The sequence below is a fragment of the Agaricus bisporus genome (assembly GCF_000300575.1).
Source record: "Agaricus bisporus var. bisporus H97 unplaced genomic scaffold AGABI2scaffold_1, whole genome shotgun sequence".
In the NCBI taxonomy this organism is placed as follows: Eukaryota; Fungi; Basidiomycota; class Agaricomycetes; order Agaricales; family Agaricaceae; genus Agaricus; species Agaricus bisporus.
This window is the reverse complement of record NW_006267344.1, coordinates 1,853,766-1,872,157: the sequence shown is the minus strand read 5'-3', so window position 1 is coordinate 1,872,157 and position 18,392 is coordinate 1,853,766. Positions and strand designations below refer to the sequence as shown.

At 47.5% G+C, this 18,392-nt stretch overlaps 10 protein-coding genes across 10 annotated transcripts; 5 read left to right on the top strand and 5 right to left on the bottom strand.

Moving 5' to 3' along the window:
- Positions 1-246: 246 nt before the first annotated feature.
- AGABI2DRAFT_214531 (hypothetical protein) lies at positions 247-3,058 on the bottom strand. The gene is made up of 3 exons (XM_006454396.1): positions 2,807-3,058; positions 691-2,746; positions 247-629 (listed from the first exon to the last, which is right to left on the bottom strand). The coding sequence occupies exons 1-2, from the start codon at positions 3,034-3,036 to the stop codon at positions 967-969; spliced, it is 2,010 nt and encodes a 669-aa protein (XP_006454459.1). The 5' UTR covers positions 3,037-3,058; the 3' UTR covers positions 247-629; positions 691-966.
- A 35-nt stretch (positions 3,059-3,093) lies between these two features.
- On the bottom strand, positions 3,094-6,204 carry AGABI2DRAFT_189729 (hypothetical protein). Its single transcript, XM_006454395.1, has 6 exons — positions 6,187-6,204; positions 5,481-6,132; positions 5,129-5,426; positions 4,878-5,093; positions 4,806-4,822; positions 3,094-4,756 (listed from the first exon to the last, which is right to left on the bottom strand). Exons 1-6 carry the CDS (start codon positions 6,189-6,191, stop codon positions 3,206-3,208), a joined length of 2,739 nt encoding a protein of 912 aa, XP_006454458.1. The 5' UTR covers positions 6,192-6,204; the 3' UTR covers positions 3,094-3,205.
- A 292-nt stretch (positions 6,205-6,496) lies between these two features.
- On the top strand, positions 6,497-7,095 carry AGABI2DRAFT_114211 (hypothetical protein; the record flags this gene model as incomplete). The annotated part of the gene is made up of 4 exons (XM_006454394.1): positions 6,497-6,788; positions 6,846-6,914; positions 6,968-7,000; positions 7,070-7,095. 4 exons carry the CDS (start codon positions 6,497-6,499, stop codon positions 7,093-7,095), a joined length of 420 nt encoding a protein of 139 aa, XP_006454457.1.
- A 477-nt stretch (positions 7,096-7,572) lies between these two features.
- AGABI2DRAFT_140419 (hypothetical protein) lies at positions 7,573-8,799 on the bottom strand (the record flags this gene model as incomplete). The annotated part of the gene is made up of 4 exons (XM_006454393.1): positions 7,573-8,067; positions 8,114-8,306; positions 8,371-8,564; positions 8,620-8,799. The coding sequence occupies 4 exons, from the start codon at positions 8,797-8,799 to the stop codon at positions 7,573-7,575; spliced, it is 1,062 nt and encodes a 353-aa protein (XP_006454456.1).
- A 1,065-nt stretch (positions 8,800-9,864) lies between these two features.
- Positions 9,865-10,843, bottom strand: AGABI2DRAFT_189728 (hypothetical protein). Its single transcript, XM_006454392.1, has 4 exons — positions 10,777-10,843; positions 10,508-10,702; positions 10,310-10,455; positions 9,865-10,256 (listed from the first exon to the last, which is right to left on the bottom strand). Exons 2-4 carry the CDS (start codon positions 10,700-10,702, stop codon positions 10,064-10,066), a joined length of 534 nt encoding a protein of 177 aa, XP_006454455.1. The 5' UTR covers positions 10,777-10,843; the 3' UTR covers positions 9,865-10,063.
- A 797-nt stretch (positions 10,844-11,640) lies between these two features.
- AGABI2DRAFT_176000 (hypothetical protein) lies at positions 11,641-13,275 on the top strand. The gene is made up of 7 exons (XM_006454391.1): positions 11,641-11,660; positions 11,712-11,760; positions 11,812-11,956; positions 12,145-12,261; positions 12,343-12,521; positions 12,645-12,679; positions 12,761-13,275. The coding sequence occupies exons 2-7, from the start codon at positions 11,716-11,718 to the stop codon at positions 13,131-13,133; spliced, it is 894 nt and encodes a 297-aa protein (XP_006454454.1). The 5' UTR covers positions 11,641-11,660; positions 11,712-11,715; the 3' UTR covers positions 13,134-13,275.
- A 242-nt stretch (positions 13,276-13,517) lies between these two features.
- AGABI2DRAFT_189727 (hypothetical protein) lies at positions 13,518-14,586 on the top strand. Its single transcript, XM_006454390.1, has 3 exons — positions 13,518-13,928; positions 13,986-14,335; positions 14,386-14,586. The coding sequence occupies exons 1-3, from the start codon at positions 13,532-13,534 to the stop codon at positions 14,491-14,493; spliced, it is 855 nt and encodes a 284-aa protein (XP_006454453.1). The 5' UTR covers positions 13,518-13,531; the 3' UTR covers positions 14,494-14,586.
- A 1,847-nt stretch (positions 14,587-16,433) lies between these two features.
- AGABI2DRAFT_189726 (hypothetical protein) lies at positions 16,434-17,017 on the top strand (the record flags this gene model as incomplete). Its single annotated transcript, XM_006454389.1, is given in 5 exon segments — positions 16,434-16,450; positions 16,502-16,520; positions 16,577-16,893; positions 16,946-16,977; positions 16,990-17,017. Coding segments are annotated over 5 exon segments (408 nt in total), but the record flags the coding sequence as incomplete, so codon positions are not given.
- On the bottom strand, positions 17,009-17,291 carry AGABI2DRAFT_189725 (hypothetical protein). The gene has a single exon (XM_006454388.1). It carries the CDS (start codon positions 17,257-17,259, stop codon positions 17,068-17,070), a length of 192 nt encoding a protein of 63 aa, XP_006454451.1. The 5' UTR covers positions 17,260-17,291; the 3' UTR covers positions 17,009-17,067.
- Positions 17,292-17,700: 409 nt separating this feature from the next.
- Positions 17,701-18,392, top strand: AGABI2DRAFT_189724 (hypothetical protein; the record flags this gene model as incomplete). The annotated part of the gene is made up of 2 exons (XM_006454387.1): positions 17,701-17,974; positions 18,027-18,392. Coding segments are annotated over exons 1-2 (582 nt in total), but the record flags the coding sequence as incomplete, so codon positions are not given.

Below are 18,392 nucleotides of genomic sequence, written 5' to 3'. Positions count from 1 at the left end.
CCAGCGCTCCCTCCTTGACCTTGTTCCCCCCTCAGGTTTCCAACGAATTCCAGCCCAACAAGGAGCCAACAATCGGCGCCGCTTTCCTCACCCAGAAATGCCGGCTCGAGGATCGCATTCTGCGGTATGAAATATGGGACACCGCAGGCCAAGAGCGCTTCCATTCACTTGCAGTATGTCGACTTGGCATCCATATGCCTCAGTCTTTATCTACGATATACATGTCTTCTCATCTCCTACTACCAGCCCATGTACTATCGCAATGCACAGGCCGCCGTAGTGGTCTACGACGTCACCAAATCCACCAGCCTCGAGAAAGCCAAGTCATGGGTTAAGGAATTACAACGGCAAGCTAACCCCAACATCGTCATTGCCCTCGCCGGCAACAAAGTCGACCTTGTACAGCCCTCTGCCTCCTCTTCCGGATCCCCCTCCTCTCCCGACTCCGAAGACGAAGCTGATGATGCCACAGCAACTCCTGGAGAAAACCCCAGCTCTCCAGGCGAGCCCGAAAGCCTGCGACAAGTTCCAAGAGAAGAAGCCCAAGCGTACGCTCAGGAGGCTGGTCTCTTGTTCTTCGAGACGAGTGCAAAGACGGGCGAAGGAATTGTTGAAATCTTTACGGAAATAGGTGAGTAAGGATCATTAGTCAGATGTGTCCACCTCCTGATAAATATCGTCCTTGATGTAGCCAAAAAGATTCCAATCGAACATATCTTGGCTGCATCCCGTGGCTCTTCTAATCGTCCAGGAGCCAGCGGTCGCAATAGCAATGCGCGAGAGGATAACGTCAACTTACAAGGCGATCAACCCAAGACGAAGGACGCCTGTAACTGCTGAAGATCTTATTCTCCTCTCTCTCATGACCTGCGATGATGTTTAATTTCACTTGCTTTTCTACCACCTTTTCTACAATGATACATGTAATATTCCCTCGAATATATTCGTATAGAGGACAGGATCTTTTTAGTCCATGTAGTATGGAGGTGGTCTATTCACGTGTTCTTGATCGTGATGCACCTCCGTGTTGAGATACGGTGGAGGAGCATGCCCAGGTGTTGCTGTCTGGCTATTTTCGGGACTCGGCAGTCCAGGTGGTGAGGTCAAAACAGGTGCTTCTTCGTGATAAGTATGAATATGTGGAGGAGAACGGGAACGTGATCTTTGTTCCAAGTCGTCAGGTCGCCTGAAAGTAGAGTCATCAATCGACGGTGGCGGATCAGATGGGTCATCCATGGCTGGCGGTGGGGGTGGCGGATTCTCTTCCGTAGCCAATGCTTCTTCATGTTGATCCAATACAAGATTCAGCGCTTCAATAGCCTGAGAAGGCTCTCGTAATTCTGTCAGCACAGTCAAATCCGTATCCCCCGCAGCCATTTCCATGGAAGGTGGCGGTGACATTACCCCCCGCACATCCTCTGAATGTCCATCGAACTGATCATCTGTACGAAAGCCGAAAAGGCGACCTTCCCCTTCGATATCAAAAGATGATGTCGACGCATGCTCCAGTGAGGTCAATGAAGAATCAGGTAGGAGAACTTCTCGCTCTGATTCTAAAAATGTTGGTAGGTGCGTCGATGTCGAAGCCTCCATTGCAGAACTGGAAAACGGAGGCGGTGCATCCCTTTCTTCGAAGGGCGGTGGCGCACCATTAGATACCATGCTGGGGCCGGCTTCTCCTTCAGAATAGTGAGGCACTGCCCTGTCAACGTCATCATACCGATTTGTCTTGGCTGGAGGTCGATCGTGTTTCTTCGAGTATGCTTCATCTAGGGTTTGGGAGGTTTGTGGTAGGCGTGCAGGAGGCGGGAGAATTGTGATTGGAATTGTCAAGGTGGATGTCCGCTCTGATTGCTGTTTCGTATCTAGAAAAGATACATATACTTGCAGATAGAAGGTGACAGAATGTAATAGAGTGTTCTGTGTAATTGAAGCGGTGTCAGCATCATACCCGTCCTCCGCAAAGTCATTTCCTGGAAGACTGCTCTGAGTCAAAGCGGGTGACCACAGTGTCGAAGGGGGATGAAGAATAAACTTGAATCGGATTGGTCGGGATGAGTGGAAACGACATGAAGCACCAGTGCGCGCAATCACTTGTTTATGTGATGTCGATGACGATGCCGATTGTGGTGCCTTTGCAGACGACGCAGGGACTACAAGTCCTATATCACGACCACTGGCATTGTTGTTTGATGTTCCAACGCATTCTTCACTGTAATGAGCTAGATCCTGCTCGGATTCCCAGTCCATCCCATTCGTAGTTTTGCGCTTCACTTCAATATCTCTGATCATCTCAACCCGCGTATTTCTCAACCTGAGACCCTTGTCGACAACGATATCCTTCGACGGCGGCGGAATCGTGAGATACACGGGTACAGATTCTCCGACCTTGAAAGAAGAACGAGGCAGTTGAACCTCCACACGCGTAGGCTCTGTAAGAACGTGTGTCTCTGGAGAGATGGGAAGGGTATGTGAATGGGAAGTATACCGCCGCGTGTAGACAATGATACTCCTAGAGACTGTCGGTACTAGACTGTCGACAGGATGTAAGGTCGCAGTTAATATATGCGCTAAGGAGGAATGGGGAGTTTGGATCGACTGCGGTGTGTCTGGGGGAAGAGGGATTGAGAATGACGATGTCGTTGAAAACAAATCGCCCGCTCTTCTCGTCTGCAAAACGATCTCGTTCGAGTTCAATTCAATTTCTTGTTCATAAGCAGACTCGTAAGTCCGAAGTGATATGGTTCTGAGGGATCGTGGTGTTAGCTTGCCGACAGTTTGCCTCGACAGAGGGGAGTTGGCTTACAACTTGGACCATTCGTCCCGCTCAATTCCTTTAATTTGCACTTCTCCTTCGATGGCCGCTCGCTCGCCTTCTGCACCCAGATAGCCGTTTTGAAAATTAAGGGCGTCAACTGTGGGTGATATGAGAATTTCGGGTCCGTAAGGGAGACTGGCATCGCTCTGAGAAGGTACTGAGGCTACGGTGACCGAATCTTCCTGCGAATAGGTGGGAGGTGGGTGTGAATCGGCCATGGAGCGTTGTGATAGATGAGAGCAACGAAATATGGACTCAGATTTTCATGACATTGCAGCATCAGCGCAACCTAGATATATATACTATGTATTTATAATTACAAAACTTAAAACAGGCGCAACCAATGATGAATTAGTGATTGATCGATCTCGCCATCACATAGAAACTTCAATGACACTCCACCCTCGCAAGGCTTTCCAGCTCTTTGAACATGGTTTCATCACTCCACACTTCCCTGGTCATCATGATGTCCCAAGTAGCATCCCGCTGACCCACCAGCATTCCGGACCCACTTTCCATAACGCTTTCACTCGAGTCTGCAAAACCCATACCGAAGGATAGGGTGGCCGTTGTCGTTTCAGTGGTATCAAAAAGATCCCCCTCATCGTCAAGGACCTTCATCGCTTCGATCGCTCTACGGGAGCAAAGGAAGAAAAGCATTCGGAAATCAGGGTTAGGATTGGTCAAAAGCTTCTGGACAAGCCGGAACATGACAGTCTTGAATCCAAGTTTACGGTCAGATTTCAGGCGTTGCTTGAGTGAGGGTGGGGCCAGAAACGAGAGGGAGTATAATGACATGACCATTTTTTCCAAATAGCTCAGCCACGTTTCGCGCCCGAACAGCTGGAAATCTACATCGTTAATGGGTAGTCGGTGGACTAGCGCTTCGAACAGCTCCCATATGTATGGTTTTGGTATCGTCTGGGCTAATGCTTGTCGATTCGCATCTGAGAGGCTGAAGCGAGTGAAAACTTCTAGAGAAGCATCAGTGAGTGCCGACGGCTTCGGATGCGCATTTAATGGTTGTCCTGCGACTTGGATCGATGAAAATGGAGACACAGCCTCGGAGGGGTCGACAAGATATGACGCCACGAGCTCGAATACACGTTTCGAAACCCGAGTCATCGGCTGTGACAGTGAATATGCAGGCCCGAAGTTGATTAAACCTACAAGGTTGACGAGAGTGTAAAGGGTATCTTTCCGAATTGTAACCAAATCTGACAAGGACAGGTTTGGCGATACTGGGATAAGTGAGCCGTCTACTTGACGGACCATACAAAGCCGCAGCAGAAGGTCGAGCATCTTATCATGATGCGATAAGAATTGCCAGTTGTCAGAAACAACTGACAGATTCCGCAAAATATTGACAATAGCAAGAACAGTATCCGCTGGCCGTGGAATAAAACCCGAAGTCAATTTCTTGCTCCCTTGGTGAGCCTCTAGGGCAGCAAAGGGTTTAAGTCCTTCATCGTAAATGGCGTTGAGAAGATCGCGCTGCGTAACGATGGGAGACACCTCCATTGCATCCTCTGAAATATCATCTTGTATTTCTCCAAACGCTTCCTCTTCCAAAAGGTCAAGCATATCATCAAAGAGGTCGGGACATTGAAAGATAGGAAAACCAGAGCCCGGGTTTTGACTGCGCATTGTGGAAAGGATAGTGACGGTTGTCAAAGCATATGACAGTTCGGTTGGAAGTTTCGAACGAATAGACATCCGAAGCCCTTCAATATCAACGACGCCCCAGTCATTGATGTCGCGGAGGGGCCGTCGCTGGGAGATGGTGTTCCATTCATGCTCTATCAGTCGTAGATTTCGGCCACCATGTGTATCCAGCTCGCGTGCCCAGGGTACATATTCTATCTTGCGCCGCAGAGGTTGGCGCGTTCTCTTTAGTCCCGGAGTTTGATTGAAAAAAGCGGATCCATCTCCACCGGTCTGCAGCCCAGATGAGAGGTAATGTTCCATGGAAAAGGGGACGACTTACTGAAGCTTCTAAAGGGTCTAATCCATAGAATTGAGTCACTTGAATCAAATCATGAAATCAGGAAGCACATGCCTGTTTTCTGCCTAGCACGTTTGCCTTCTGGATCTTCTATATCGAGCTTTCGTTTGATGCCTTGAATGTCACCATCCAAAAGATTAGGTTCGGATCCAGAAGCCATTCCAGCTTGCGAAGTCGACTGGGATAGTGAGATATTGTGCTGCGGGACTTGAGCATTGAGACCCGCTCTTTGATGGGGTGCTTGGGGAGTGTGAGCTGCGGAATAATGAGCTTCGCGCACAATTCGAACTAGTTGATTATCATACCCATCGTGCCAACGGGACCGCGCTGCATTTGGTTGGGACCTTGTTGCGGTCCATTTGCTGGCATTGTACGTATCTGCCCTGGCTGTCCCATGGGAATTTGTCTTGACGCCAACTGAGCTTTTCGCTGCTGCTCCTGTAAATTTTTCTTGTAGATATCCTCAAACGGAAATAGAATGCCAGTGTACATCTGCTCCAACATAAGTGCAACAGACGCCGAACCATTAGCTTGCACTTGAGGAAACTCTTCCGGTAGGTTGAATTCGCTAGCTATAGTAAACCATCCATTGTTGTGCTTGAGCTGAGAGGCGATTGATAAGAATTAACGATGCAAACAAGTCACCACGTAACTTACCGCTTGGGCACCTCCATGCTGCATGACAAGACCCCAGAGTTTGAAAAGACTGACATCCTGCCCTGCAAGACGAAAAGACCCCACCTCATTCGAAGGTTCGATGTAAGACCATGGTGAGGTGTTCGGGTCATAATTGGGGGAGGGGATGCCAGTTAATGATGGGGGAAGAGGAGTGTTCCGCCTCGCCATGACATTGGCGAGGCCATTGAGGAACTGGTGCTGGCGCTGTTTGAAGGATGCAGCTTGGGCGGAAGGCTGTGACATGGGAGGATCGAGGAAAGATGCGTTGACAGCCGAGTTTGGCGTTTGTGAAACGCCATGATTATTCGGTAATTGAAAATTCGCATGTCCATTCGCAGCAGGTAAAAGATCGTTTTTTGTACTTGAGTAACCTGCGGGTGTAATTCCCCCGAGATATGGCCCCGAACTTGCTCCGTTACCCACAGGCATGGAAGACGGTGGGCGGCTGTTCGTAGCCATTCGAGCGTTGTTAGCGGCGGTAAGAGCGGCCATTTGCTTCGCTTGGGAAGGATCGAGGTTGTTGAAGAAAGACGGATGATCCATTGTTCCTGCCGACATGCCAGTGGGATTCATGTTGGATTGCTGAGGCTGGTGCTGAGCTTGAGAGCGCAGCTGTTGCACATTCTGTGGACTGAATCACCAGGAATGAGACAATAATATAGAGGATAAAGTAGCAGAGACCTACAGCATAGTTGCCTGAATAAAATAAAGGTTCAACGGACGACAGTCCAGAACGATACCCAATCAGGATGTTCCACACGCAGCACGGGCCTTGAACTTAGGAAAGTAGGCCTATTTCTTTCGCTCACTGTCTCCAACAGTCTCTACACCACGAACTTGACCCTTTGGCCTCGGTTCTTTCTCTTACTCCCGATGTTCGCCCGGTGGCCGCTTGAGCTGCCTCTAGGCACGTGCCTCTGACATAAGGAGGCGCGGCGCCTCGAAAAGTTTTCGAGCATCAGCTCAGAGCAGCCACCTACTCGCTCTGATGCATCATGTCAGAAATCGATGATATTTTCGCTACCAAAAGCAAAACCGACCCCCCAATACACCCGCCCCCTTATAAAAAAAAGAAAAAGGACAAGAAAAAGAAACAAGGCGTCATACCCGTCCCTCCGACAGAGACTTCTCCCCCGCGTCCCGCCCCCGAAACTATCATAGATCCATCGGCAGTACCTCATATCTCGAAGCGTCGCAGAAAAGATTCAGAATCCATCGTTCCTTCAAAAAGAACGAAGACAACCAAAGAGGAAGAGCTTTTCAAAGACTCGAGAGGTACTGGACCGAGTGAGTTGTGCCCGCTTCTTCATCGAAAGGGACGGAAAGCGCTTACATGTTGCCTAGGGCGCAAAACCGAAGAGGGCTGGAATGTATATAAAGCAGATGAACTTGGATTAAATGATGAAGGAGGAGGTAAGTAAACAAGTTTTAATCTAACATTACAGGACTTGACTTGGTTGGCTCAGACACGTCCTTATGTCCATTTGACTGTGAATGCTGTGAGTTGCCATATCCTCGTATTGGTGATTACTGAATCCTTTTAGGTTTTTGAAACCTCCCTTCCGTAGGCGCCACTGTATATCAACATTTGTGATTTTTTTGGTATGGCTCGAGGCAGCTAGCTGCTCACGCCTTGGTTACGACGTGCATTAGCCTGAGGTATCCTTGTTGACCGCTTGACATAATCCTCGAGTTCAGATTTAAAATTGACGCGGCCGTTCATATCTTCTTTCAAGGCGCTTGCTTATATTGCGCTAACTATGCCAACTGGTCGCAACAGGTCACATTGGTAAGTGCGCAGACTCGGAGTCGCCTCATTTTTCCTTCTTTACTCTGTTAATGGCCTTGAGGACAGAGCTAAACCTTGGTACAACTATGTGCCTTTTACAGTTAGGCCCTTTCGAAGCCTCCCTGGTTCCTTTACCACACCTTGGAGGTCAATAAGCGGCCTAAATAAATTCCATTGACCTTGCGGAGGATTTAGTCCATGAATCCTATCCGAAATTATTATATTCTGAGGTCGAGCGTGGAGACATGTAGATTGAAGTATCGTATATGTACCTAACTCCGCCTAGTCATCGTCGTCCCCATAATCAACCAAGCTTGTACTCTGGATTGTTTCTCCAAAAGGATCACTCTGCTCTTTTTGAGCTTCAGATACCTTCTTATTCCTCTTTTCTTCCGCTTTTCTTTCTTCTTCGACTTGCTTGGCTACAAATGCCTTACTCCCAGCAACTTTTTCAGGATTTTTGCATAACTTTAGTCGACGATCAACTTCCCGCACAGCGTCAACTTTGGGGGCATGACCGTCTCGAAGAATCATAGTTTTGACCAATTCCAAGACTGGGAATATTGTATCGAGGGTTAGCCCGTTGGATTCATTTCCTGAAAACTTTGACTGAGCCCACTGCAAGGCTAACTCAGGAGTTGCCATGGAAAACGCGGCCAGGGCAATTTGTGAAGGTGAATAGATGAGCTCTGCGTCCGTCAGCCGCGAGGCACGAACATGATTGAGTGCTGTGTCATAGATAGAGGGCGAGAGATTGGCGGGTACATCTGGTAGACTCTAAGTAGCGTAAATCGTGCAAACATGAATATGCGAGAACACTGACCTGTAGATCTAACCAGATACCCCAGAGAGCACGGTGAGCATGCCAGACTACGAATTCAAAATTCAAACTTTGTGCTACCAGAAATTCAAGGTCAAGGACATCCGATGACGCTGTCTTCGGAATATGTGATGTGTACGCTTCTAACGAAATAGGATTGTTGGTGGTTTTCGTGGCTAAAAAGAGCGCCGTCAACCTGAGAGAACCCGCTGGTTAGCTTGTTAATCATGCATGAAGCGAAGAAACGAGCTTGATCGTACATTACATTCTTTGGGTGCCAGTCCATGACCGTGTTTTTCAGATAGAACCGTTTCAGATAAGACACCGCTGTAGCCTCTACTTCTTCAGGAAATCGAAACATAGCGCACAATTGGGATATCATGGTTAGATAGAGTTTTACAAGTAGCACCTCTTCGTTGGCATCCAGAAACGCGACGTTAGAAGAGGACCCTGGCTAAGGCTCAACGGTTAACATGAACGACGATCCAAAAATCAGCATTGCTGCTAACCTGGTCGACCTCAAAGGTGTTTCTAATCGCAGCGACTGCTACATCGTTGAGTCTCTCGCGTATTAGAGCTAGCCCTTCGGGCGAAAAGCGCCAATTACGAAATTGAGTACTGGCTTCAAATAACGGTTCCTTTCGAACTGTTTCTGCAGGCGTAGCCGAGTCTTGAGGCCCGGAATCCATGCGTATTGTTCTCGCGTCGTCTGTCTGATCAGTCGATCACTCGTTATCACGTGCGTTGGAATGCAAGCACTGAGGCGCTCCTCGGGCTCGAGTCGACCTCGACCCATCTTCAAAGTTCTCCTCAGTCGATTTCTTCACTAAGAAGACTATAAAGTAGTATATCAGCTTTACCGTCCTTGCAGATTTCGAAATGTGATCTTTGTTGTGACATGCTAGGGCTATCAGGATATCAGGATCCCAGCTTCTCTCGGACACCCTCAGCCGCGTCGCGACTGTTCTTTTTTTGGACACATCTCAGTGCCTCTTAGCATGAGGCTATCAGTTCCTTTATGCGTACATTCTACGTATCATATCTTGAACAACGATTGGCGTTACCTCGACTCTTATCAAATGGTTCGAACCACGCAAATGGGCTCGCGATTCTCGGTTCTTCACCTTACACTGTCTACATATCTGAATCCCCTCAATATTCAAATCCGCCTTAGCTTTCAGTAGAAAGCGACCTGTCAGCGCACTGACGCCAGACTCTCTTCGTTTGGCATTGAAATCTCTTGCTTTTCCCTAGTGGGACCGAACTTCACTTCGCCGGAACAGGCTTGCTCACATTGAACGAGTTCTGTACGCCACCGTATTTTCAATTTCCTTCGTGTCAAGTTCATCAACAGCATGCCTTCTTCTCGTGATTATGATCGCAGTGCTATCTCGAACAGCAAAGAATCCCGTTCAAATTGCTGCAAAGCAGTCGATGATCTCAGATTGCTGCTTCAGCCGTGGCCGGACTCTGGTCAACTAACTCTCATTCAGAATTAATCTATTTTTGTCTGGTAAGCCTATGGCTGCGTTGCATATCGCCTTCTCCAGTTTCAAATTTCAATGCCTCGTAATTTCTTGATCGCTCGTACTATCGCCATGGGCCCATAAATAGGCCGGCGTTATACCTGCCAATGCAGGTATGATTCTTTTATTCTTTTCCCTATCTCGCACAGTATCATGACGTTTAAGATATATCAAATTTTCGAAATGGTCGCTTGCAAAAATTTGAAACTCGTGGTTGCGATGTCGAGCAATCCTGGCAATGACCAGATTGAAGGACATGTATATAGTCTAGATCTAGATGTTTACTGGGTGCGAGGGTGATGCTTCAAGCTTAGGGCTTAGGTTAGATAATTTATGCCCAGCCGAAGAGGACTCGTGTACATAAAGGAAATCTGTAATTAAGAGTCCCTCCTGGCAACCAATTTCCCAGCAGCTTTCCACTTGCCAATCATGCTGGATGATCGTTCTTCCATGCTTCGATCCAGCCTATAATCCTGGTAACATTAGATTCCAAGTCCTCTGTCGTTTGACTTTGTAATTCCACGACGATCTCAGCAGGGTAGGATGACCGTGCCTCCTCTAGGACAACCTGCATGATCTCCGCTTCATTGTTTTCTTGAATTTTTTTCAGAGGGTATCCTCTGCAAAATCAAATAAATGAGTGAAGCGTGGAGATGTGTACTTTTGAACTGACCTCTTTTCCAGCCTCTCCCAGACTATCGTGTGATCACATCTTAGTACGACCACGAGATCGGGCCATCTTTCGGGAAAGATATCACACGTATGCCAGTCGAGGATAACACCACCATCCGCGACAATGAGTTCCAGTTCGTCCAATAACTGGACAGTCGTGAGACGATGAGAGGCACCATGTCAGCTTTGGGAGTCAGACCTTGTCCTCATCAACAGTATAAGACTGCCAATCGTCGTCATACTCCTCGTAGAGCTTTTTTTCCTTGACAAGCTCGCCAACATTGATATGTCTCAAGACAATAGGCGATTCACTCGCGAGCATTTGAGCAAGAGTAGACTTCCCAGTTCCAGGTGTCCCTGTGACGACGATGACAGGCCCCTTCGAAGTGGCCATCTGAGAGAATATCCGTTTGTCGAGCGGTTAGTGTCGGTGACAATTGAAATAAGAGAACCGCGAGCCTTTGGTACCGAAAATTACAAAAGTTGAAACAGCTTGAAGACTTGAAAGAGAGGATATACTGGGATGTACTTGGCGTTGCCTCATTTGACACAGAACATGATCGATCATTGAAGGATATCAACAGGTACTACGGGTTACATAATGACAACCATGTAAATGCAATGTTCGCTGATACTGTAACCTGCCATTTCGTTCTCTAATTGTCACTCAGATGCGTGAGAAGCCATTCTGTTCGACGAGGTATCCTTCCCGACCACCGAACGTCTGCAACTTACTATCGCCTTCCGCTTAGTGCAGTTATGATTGCCCCCTGGAAAGAGCTCTGAGTTGACTATTTCTTGCTCATACTCTACTCCAGCGCACACTCGTTTCACTTTGAGATGCTTTTCGCATCCGACGCACAGACTTTCTCCATTGGAGATCTGTCAAGTCCTACTGCCCCCCTCTCCATTGTGGATGGTCCTCTAGCAACACTCGCTGATCCTTATACCCATTTGCTGCTCCCTCGGGTTACTACGCCCCCTCCAGCTTGTTGTTCCACCAACCAGGTTCTGGTCGAACTCTCTACAACTTTGATTATCAGAGATTACCGACGATTCTATTCGACAGACATTCATTCATTCCGTCCGACCTATCTCGCCCTGGACGATGGCTCTCTGATCACACCTGCTCTGATGAACGATCTCTGGAGTTCTAATCTCGACCTTCTCTTCGTAGCAGCCTTAGCAACGCTGTTCCTGCGAAACATCGTTGTTGCCGTTGACTACCTACGTCGGGGAAAAATGAAAAACAAAACATTGTATTACCTTTTGCTTGCAAGCCAAGCCCTTGCGCCTGCGAGTTTTGTTCCCTTGTTGGTTTCAACCTTCAATCAAAATATAAACTGTACACTGTATAGTTTGCCTTTCCCCATAATTTAAACCCAGCTGACTTCCGCTCATAGAGCTATGCTTCTGTCTTCAATGGTAGGATCGGTTGCACTAGCACTATTGGTAGGATCTCCTTTCAATGCTTTCAGCGGATGGCTCATGGACAGCACTCAGCTATCCGGGATCATGGGTATCAAAACATACAAGTGCATGAATGATTCCAAAATTGTTGCAGGAATTATTGCTATTCTTGAACTCGGGCATATGGCTTTCGTCATATGGGATGCTATAACTATGCGAGGAGTGCGCCGATTGACTGGTAAGGACTATTCACGATATACAAGCCACCACGCTGAAAACACTTATAAGGCACCTGCTTACGTGCGAGTGAACTACGTTTCACTCGGATATCCGTCGCAATCCAAATGTCCTCGTGTTGTTTCATGACGCTTTGCTGTACGTCAAAGACCATTTCATGTACACGAACTGACTAAAGGGTGTAAATAGTCTTATACACCTACGTTAAGTACCGAAAAACCCCTGGAGCCCGAGGTAGAATATCACTGCGGATGTCCATGGAGGAACCTCCCAATGAAACGGGCTTGAGAAACGCAGTTGACAAAGGTGAGCACTCGGACATAGTTCTTTGCTTGTTTCGAGTCTGACTCTCCATGATTTTCGTTCTCTCCCCGATTTTGTTTGTAGGTCTGGCTACAAATGACATCATTTATGCACCGGCCTGCCCCTTGGCTCTTACTGAACCACCTGTATCACATCTTGACGATAGTCGGAGCCATGCACATAAATCAATAGCCTCATCTTTCAGTAGGCTAAGCAAGCTGTTTTCTAACATGGTCAACCTCCGAAGAGTGATGCGAGATGAGGTAGGCACACTTTCGAGTCATGATCTGTTGGTCATTGAACCGAATCTAGTTGTTATATTGCTGTGTCGTCACTGTTGTGTTCACATCTGCACTTATTGTCACCTTTACTGTAAATGTCAACAGTGGATTAAGTATCACGAGCTGGATAATGTTCACTTGTGAGGATTATTCGTCTATGTGTTCAATCTCGCAACTAAAGTTTTACCAGGGGGTCTTGTATCCATGTTCGTGATTCACAGCTGCGGTCGCGTGATTCGACGCCATGAACGGGAGGCCATCATTCGATATACAACGTCTAAAGCAGCTTCGAATGGCTTTCTTGGTGCTCCCAAAGTCGATTACGACAAGGAAATTAATCCTTGGGCGACCGCAAACTCTCCAAAGCTAGCGGATCGACGAGTGTCACTTTTAATTCAGACTGGAGAATTTGCTGATCCCTTCTCGGAGGGCCATTCGTTGCCCCTCAACATACGACCGTCTAGCCAAATCGCACCTTCTTCTTCTCTTTCGTCAAATTTTCCTCCACCGTTGGACGTTGCAGACCCCCAAGTTCGGGTGGTATTACCCTCTTCCCCACTCGAATCCAGCTATCAGCCATCGGGTCGTTCATGAGAGCGAAAACTTTTCTCCTAGAACTGGCTTCTAGGCAGCGATTTGGAGATGTTTTATAAAACACAACATGTAGGGAGTACATGTAAAAGTGATATTCGTGGTTCAATAGTTGTGAGGAAAATTTATAGCATGTTGGCAACGTCGATTCACAGGAACGTTTTATCGCTCGATGGTGATACTAATCACAAAATCGCTAGCCAACCTATTTAGCACGAACTTTGAATTTCCAGCAGTTGAGCTGCTTCTCGACATATATAGGTATACGTCTTCCGATAGGAAACGAACTACCAGAGTCCCTGTATAAACGCAATTCAAGGTCTTCGCTGACATGAACTCAGGACATAACATACTTACGTAACATAGTTTATGGCTTACAACCTTGCTCTTCACTGTTATACATGGAAACCGACCAGGAAGACGACGAACTTGTGGCCGTTCTACCCATCCACTTGACCAATGCCTTAGCGCCGAATGTTCAGCTCCACCAATTTCCTTTACTCAACCGTCCTCTGCAGGTGCCTCCATCTGCAAAACTTAGCGGAAAGCGGATATCTGGGCGTATCAAGCCTGATATCGGACGACTGGAGCTTCACGTCCCCACTGATACTCGAAGCGAGGTCTGGAATAGTGACAAGGCTAGAAATCTTGGAGCAGCCCAAATCGACGATGATATAGAAAAGAAACAAGAACGACAAAAACCTGGAGAAGGTGAAGAGCCGCGCTTGAATGAGATACGACTCCAAAATGAACGAATACCCCAGCGAGGTGCTCAAATGCTCGGCGTGATGCGGAATGGTATGCTTGTAATTCATGAAGCACTCGTAGATTCTTGGAGGACTCAGTGAATCCTAGGTAAACTTAACCTTCATCCCATTGGAGAAACGCACCAATTTCGACCGACTCTCACATACTTGGATATTTTGTCTCGTCGCGATAGACGCAGTCGCCTTGGTGGATCAGATTCTGAAACTGATGACGGTCCACCACCTGATCCCGAAGAACCACCTCCAGTAGATGTGCCAAAAAGGGACAAAAAGGCTCCAGGACCTGGCAAGGAGATCCAAGTGTCTGCTGGAAGGGCCGATGACAAAGGCAGTGTTTCCACTCTTGGTGGGCTTTCGGCTGTCCGTAGGGATATGTTGCGTGCAATTCGAGCTGAAGAAGATGAAGAATGGTGTAGCTTGCACTTTTTTGATACTTTGGTTGGTTTGTTACTGTCGGTATCCCAGGTCTCCTCTGATTTACGAGCTAGACCGACGAGTCTGCGACGGTTTTTGAAACGATGTTTTCTCGCAGTACAGACGTGCTTGCTACTAATGACGACGTCACTCTCTTTCTCCGAGATATTAGAGGTTTATAAATTGTTGCTGCTTGATATTGCCGTCGGGCTTCCAAGGCGGTCGTCACAATTGCTTAGACAGCAATACGTCAATCTCACATAATACGTCTTCTCATATCGACAATCATGAGCGACACGGAATCAGACAGTGGTAAGGAGATCTCCATAGACGAGCTAGATGATCCTAGCCAGGTCAACGCCGGCTCCCTTTCGCCGGAGCATTTTCTTCAGATCCTCAAGGGTGGAGGCGATGCATATAACCTTTTTGCTGATTGTATGCGCAGCTAATCTTCTAATTCTTCTACTATGGCCTCATCCATCACTCAGCCGTCAGTCATAGCATCGACTCCCTCAACTTCATCCTGCAGGATTTTTGTCGCCAATCGAATCAGCAACTCACATACATACTCGGATATCTAGGTATCTCTGATCCAGTCAAGGGGAGAGCGGGGTGATTCACAGACCTCAAACCCCTAGTAAGGCAAGACACATTGGAATGGCTTCTTCAGCTTCGTTATAAGCTGCGACTCGATCCCTCCACCATCAGGAGATCGTTATCGCCATGGATAGATCATGTTCTTGCCAGGCTTGGGGAATTGGTCTTATTTGTCGCAAGTGGTTCGTGTTACCAGGTAGCCAGTAAGACGGAAAGTGTCGCGATTAAAAATGAACTCGAAAGCGATGCTGCTCGAGCAGCGCGCCAGTTGCCAGGTGAGAAATACGAGCCGTCACTTTGTTTTATTTTCAAGAAGGATATGTCAAGATTGCTGTGATGCGTTTCCCGTTACTCTCAATGCAGGCTATCTTTCACCAGCGGCAAGGAGATTACTAGTTCGCCTTCTTTTCGGTCTTTTTGTGATGCAACCCATCATTGGAACGCCAGGATTAAACCAGTGGTTTGAGTTTCTATGTTACCTTGTCGCCATATGCATTAAACCTTTGCAGCACTCTTGATATCCACCATGTTATAGGCGAGCTTGAAGCCAGTATCGGCCAATACGTTCGGTTTGAAGATTTAGCGGGGTCACTGATCACCGAGGGTGACAGTGTAGATCGTGCCTTCTTCCTTTGCTTATATGCAGTGAGTTAGACTCACCTCTGAACTTTGATATACCATCGATTTTGCTAAATACAATTCAATATGAAGGATCTCTCTTCTCAGGTGAATTCGACGGTGGCCAAACCTTACGTTGAGACGTGTTTACTCGCGCTGGTTGATATGATCATGCACTCGTCCGGCACTCACTACGAGAGTACCTCAAGTTCTGCCGTGCGGGGTATATGTTTCCGTTGGGGGAACTTAGTTCCATGGTGCTGGAGGACATGGGCTGATCGCCGCCTTGCAAATTCTGAAGTCACCATTACTGTAGTAAGTGTGAAAGGACTTCGTCGTACGACTCGCTTTATTAACTAGGCGCAGACTACACGATGGTTGGAAAATATAGATCATCGTGAGATCCGTTCTTCACGCGGAAACTACACTTTGACTACATCCCATCTGTTTCAAAATGTCTTTACAAGTACCACGGCGCTTTCTGTGTGGTCCTTTTTCTTTATGCTGTCTTCTTTAATTGATTGGATATAAGGAAGTTCTATCGGCTGGCGTAAAACAACTCGAAGACACAATCAAAATAGGTCATCCATTGTTACGACTACTAGACAACTCCTGCTACCTTTTATCATTGATTTTTCGTGGGATTGCCAACGAGGTCTGGCTACAGGAGCGCTGGCGGTTTTATGCTTCAAGAGTATGTTGCAGCGTTCTGCACCTCTGCGTCATGCGGTACGGAAAACTTGACGATTCGGAAACCTTAAGTACCTGAGGCTGTTTTCTTCGCCATACGAAACTCATCTCTTCTCGTGCCATAAGGTGACTATCTAGACATATTACTGGCGATGGAAAATATCGTTGTCGAACAATGCCTTGTCGAGTCGCAGGCGGAGCGCTCGTACCTATTCTCCGGTATGATTGATCAAGGTAAGTGGAGGGCAGCACTGCCATATTTTAACTGATACTTGCCACACCTAGTTTTTTTCAAGGCCAAGACGTAAGTTGAAATCATCCGATTCCGATTTTTTTTGGAAACCTACTGACTACCCCAAGCCTTGTAGACCAAGATCCAATCATGCCAAAGCATATAACGATGATTCGCTTTGCTCTCGGGTTTCTAACAGTCCTTTGTAATGCAGATGTACGAGGAATAGTTCTTCGGGAAAATGTCTCGTCCTTCTTTGGGCGACTTTGCATGCGATTCGTTGTCGACTTTCGAAAGCATACATATGCGGAAAAACTATTGGTTTCCATGATCGTTGCCCTCACGGCTGCGGAGAAATATTTCAAAGGCAAACACCCATTGATCAATGACGACGGCTTCTGGATGCTTTGTTTTTTAAGGCATGAGTCACAGTTTTTCATTAGTGGTTGGTGACAGTGTCATTACATCTGGTGCTTAAATTGACACTTCCAGTATAGTGGCGTTGGCTCAACATATCGTACTTGGGACGTATTCTTCAAATCAGTTCCTCGTACTACAAGCGCTCGACCAATTTCGGGATGTCATGTTAACCATCCTAAAGGGGCGGGTGCCCAAGGCTTTAGAATGCGTTTCTCACCTTGCTTGCCCTACCATTTGCATCGCCATGATACGCCTGCTCACCGAGCACGAAGGGACATACCTTACGAAGAATGTTTTCATAAATTCGCCTTGGACGAAAGAACTTCAAGCAGATTTGAGAAGACTCGCTCTCCTGGAATCTACACATGTTGAACTCGGTTCTTGCGGCCATTGTCTGCGGGAGGTGTTAAGAGATATGGGCCCACTACTGGTGCGAGTGGTACGTCAAGTACGGCGTTCGGTCGGAAACATCAATGAAATCCATGACAGCTTTCGGGTCAGGATGGTAATAACGCGTCCATTGAAGTGAGTGGTATATGTTTTGGCACAAGATTGTTGGCTCACAGAATTGAGATCCCTGAATTCGGCAGCCGAGTTTGTCTATACAAATCTCAACTTCTGAATATCATAACGGTTGATTAATAATATCGATGCACAAATGAAATCAAGAGTTGGTGTCGAGGCGGGTAGTCAGTATGTACTTACGAAATACATGGCAGTGTTGATGAGGAGAGTGTGAAGCGACTGACGTAGTGTGCGCGATCACGTGGAGGTGCTGTCACCATCTATAAAGGGAAGACAAGCGTTCTACTTCCTTTCCTCGTCCCGTTCTCGCCCCTGGTCAGAGGATATCCACTAGCGCCATACACTTCTCTTCCTCTGCAGTATTCATGACGTCCACGACGTCTCTCAAGTGTCGCCGCAGATCTCGCTCGGCATCTGTAACATCATCCACTGCCCGCCGCTCCCCTGACAGCCCTCTCAGGATCGCTGCTAAGCGCGCCCACCCTGTTCATAGCGTAACTCCGATCAACCATAATCTCGGTACACGCAAATGGGACATTGATGAGTGGAGGCGAGGCAAGAGAAGACGGTGCGACCCATCAGTAAGCATCCTGCACATCATCACATACTGTCTTTGACCTCTGCCGTTCAAAGTCCTCCGAGAATATCAGCATCGGCTTCTTTTCTGAACAGGAGCAGGTTGACTTCTCCCACTCGGTCTCACCAATGATGTTCTCTTTTCCGACGTCCTCAGCAGACTTCAACCTATTCCCAAAGTCTGAGTGCTCGCCGCGGCGTCGTGCTAGTTACTCTCAACCTGGTCCAGATGATCGGCTTAGTGGTATGGAGCTGACTCGTCTTCGATCCAATGCCTTTTGGGAACTTCATAAGAGCGTCGCAGAAAATGGTGAAGGCTTTGTCCAACGCATGCGTGACTACGAGCGCGCTCGATCTCGGCGGACTCTTGGACATGCACGCAAGGGACAAAAACGAATGTCCAATGTACACCTCAATCACTCC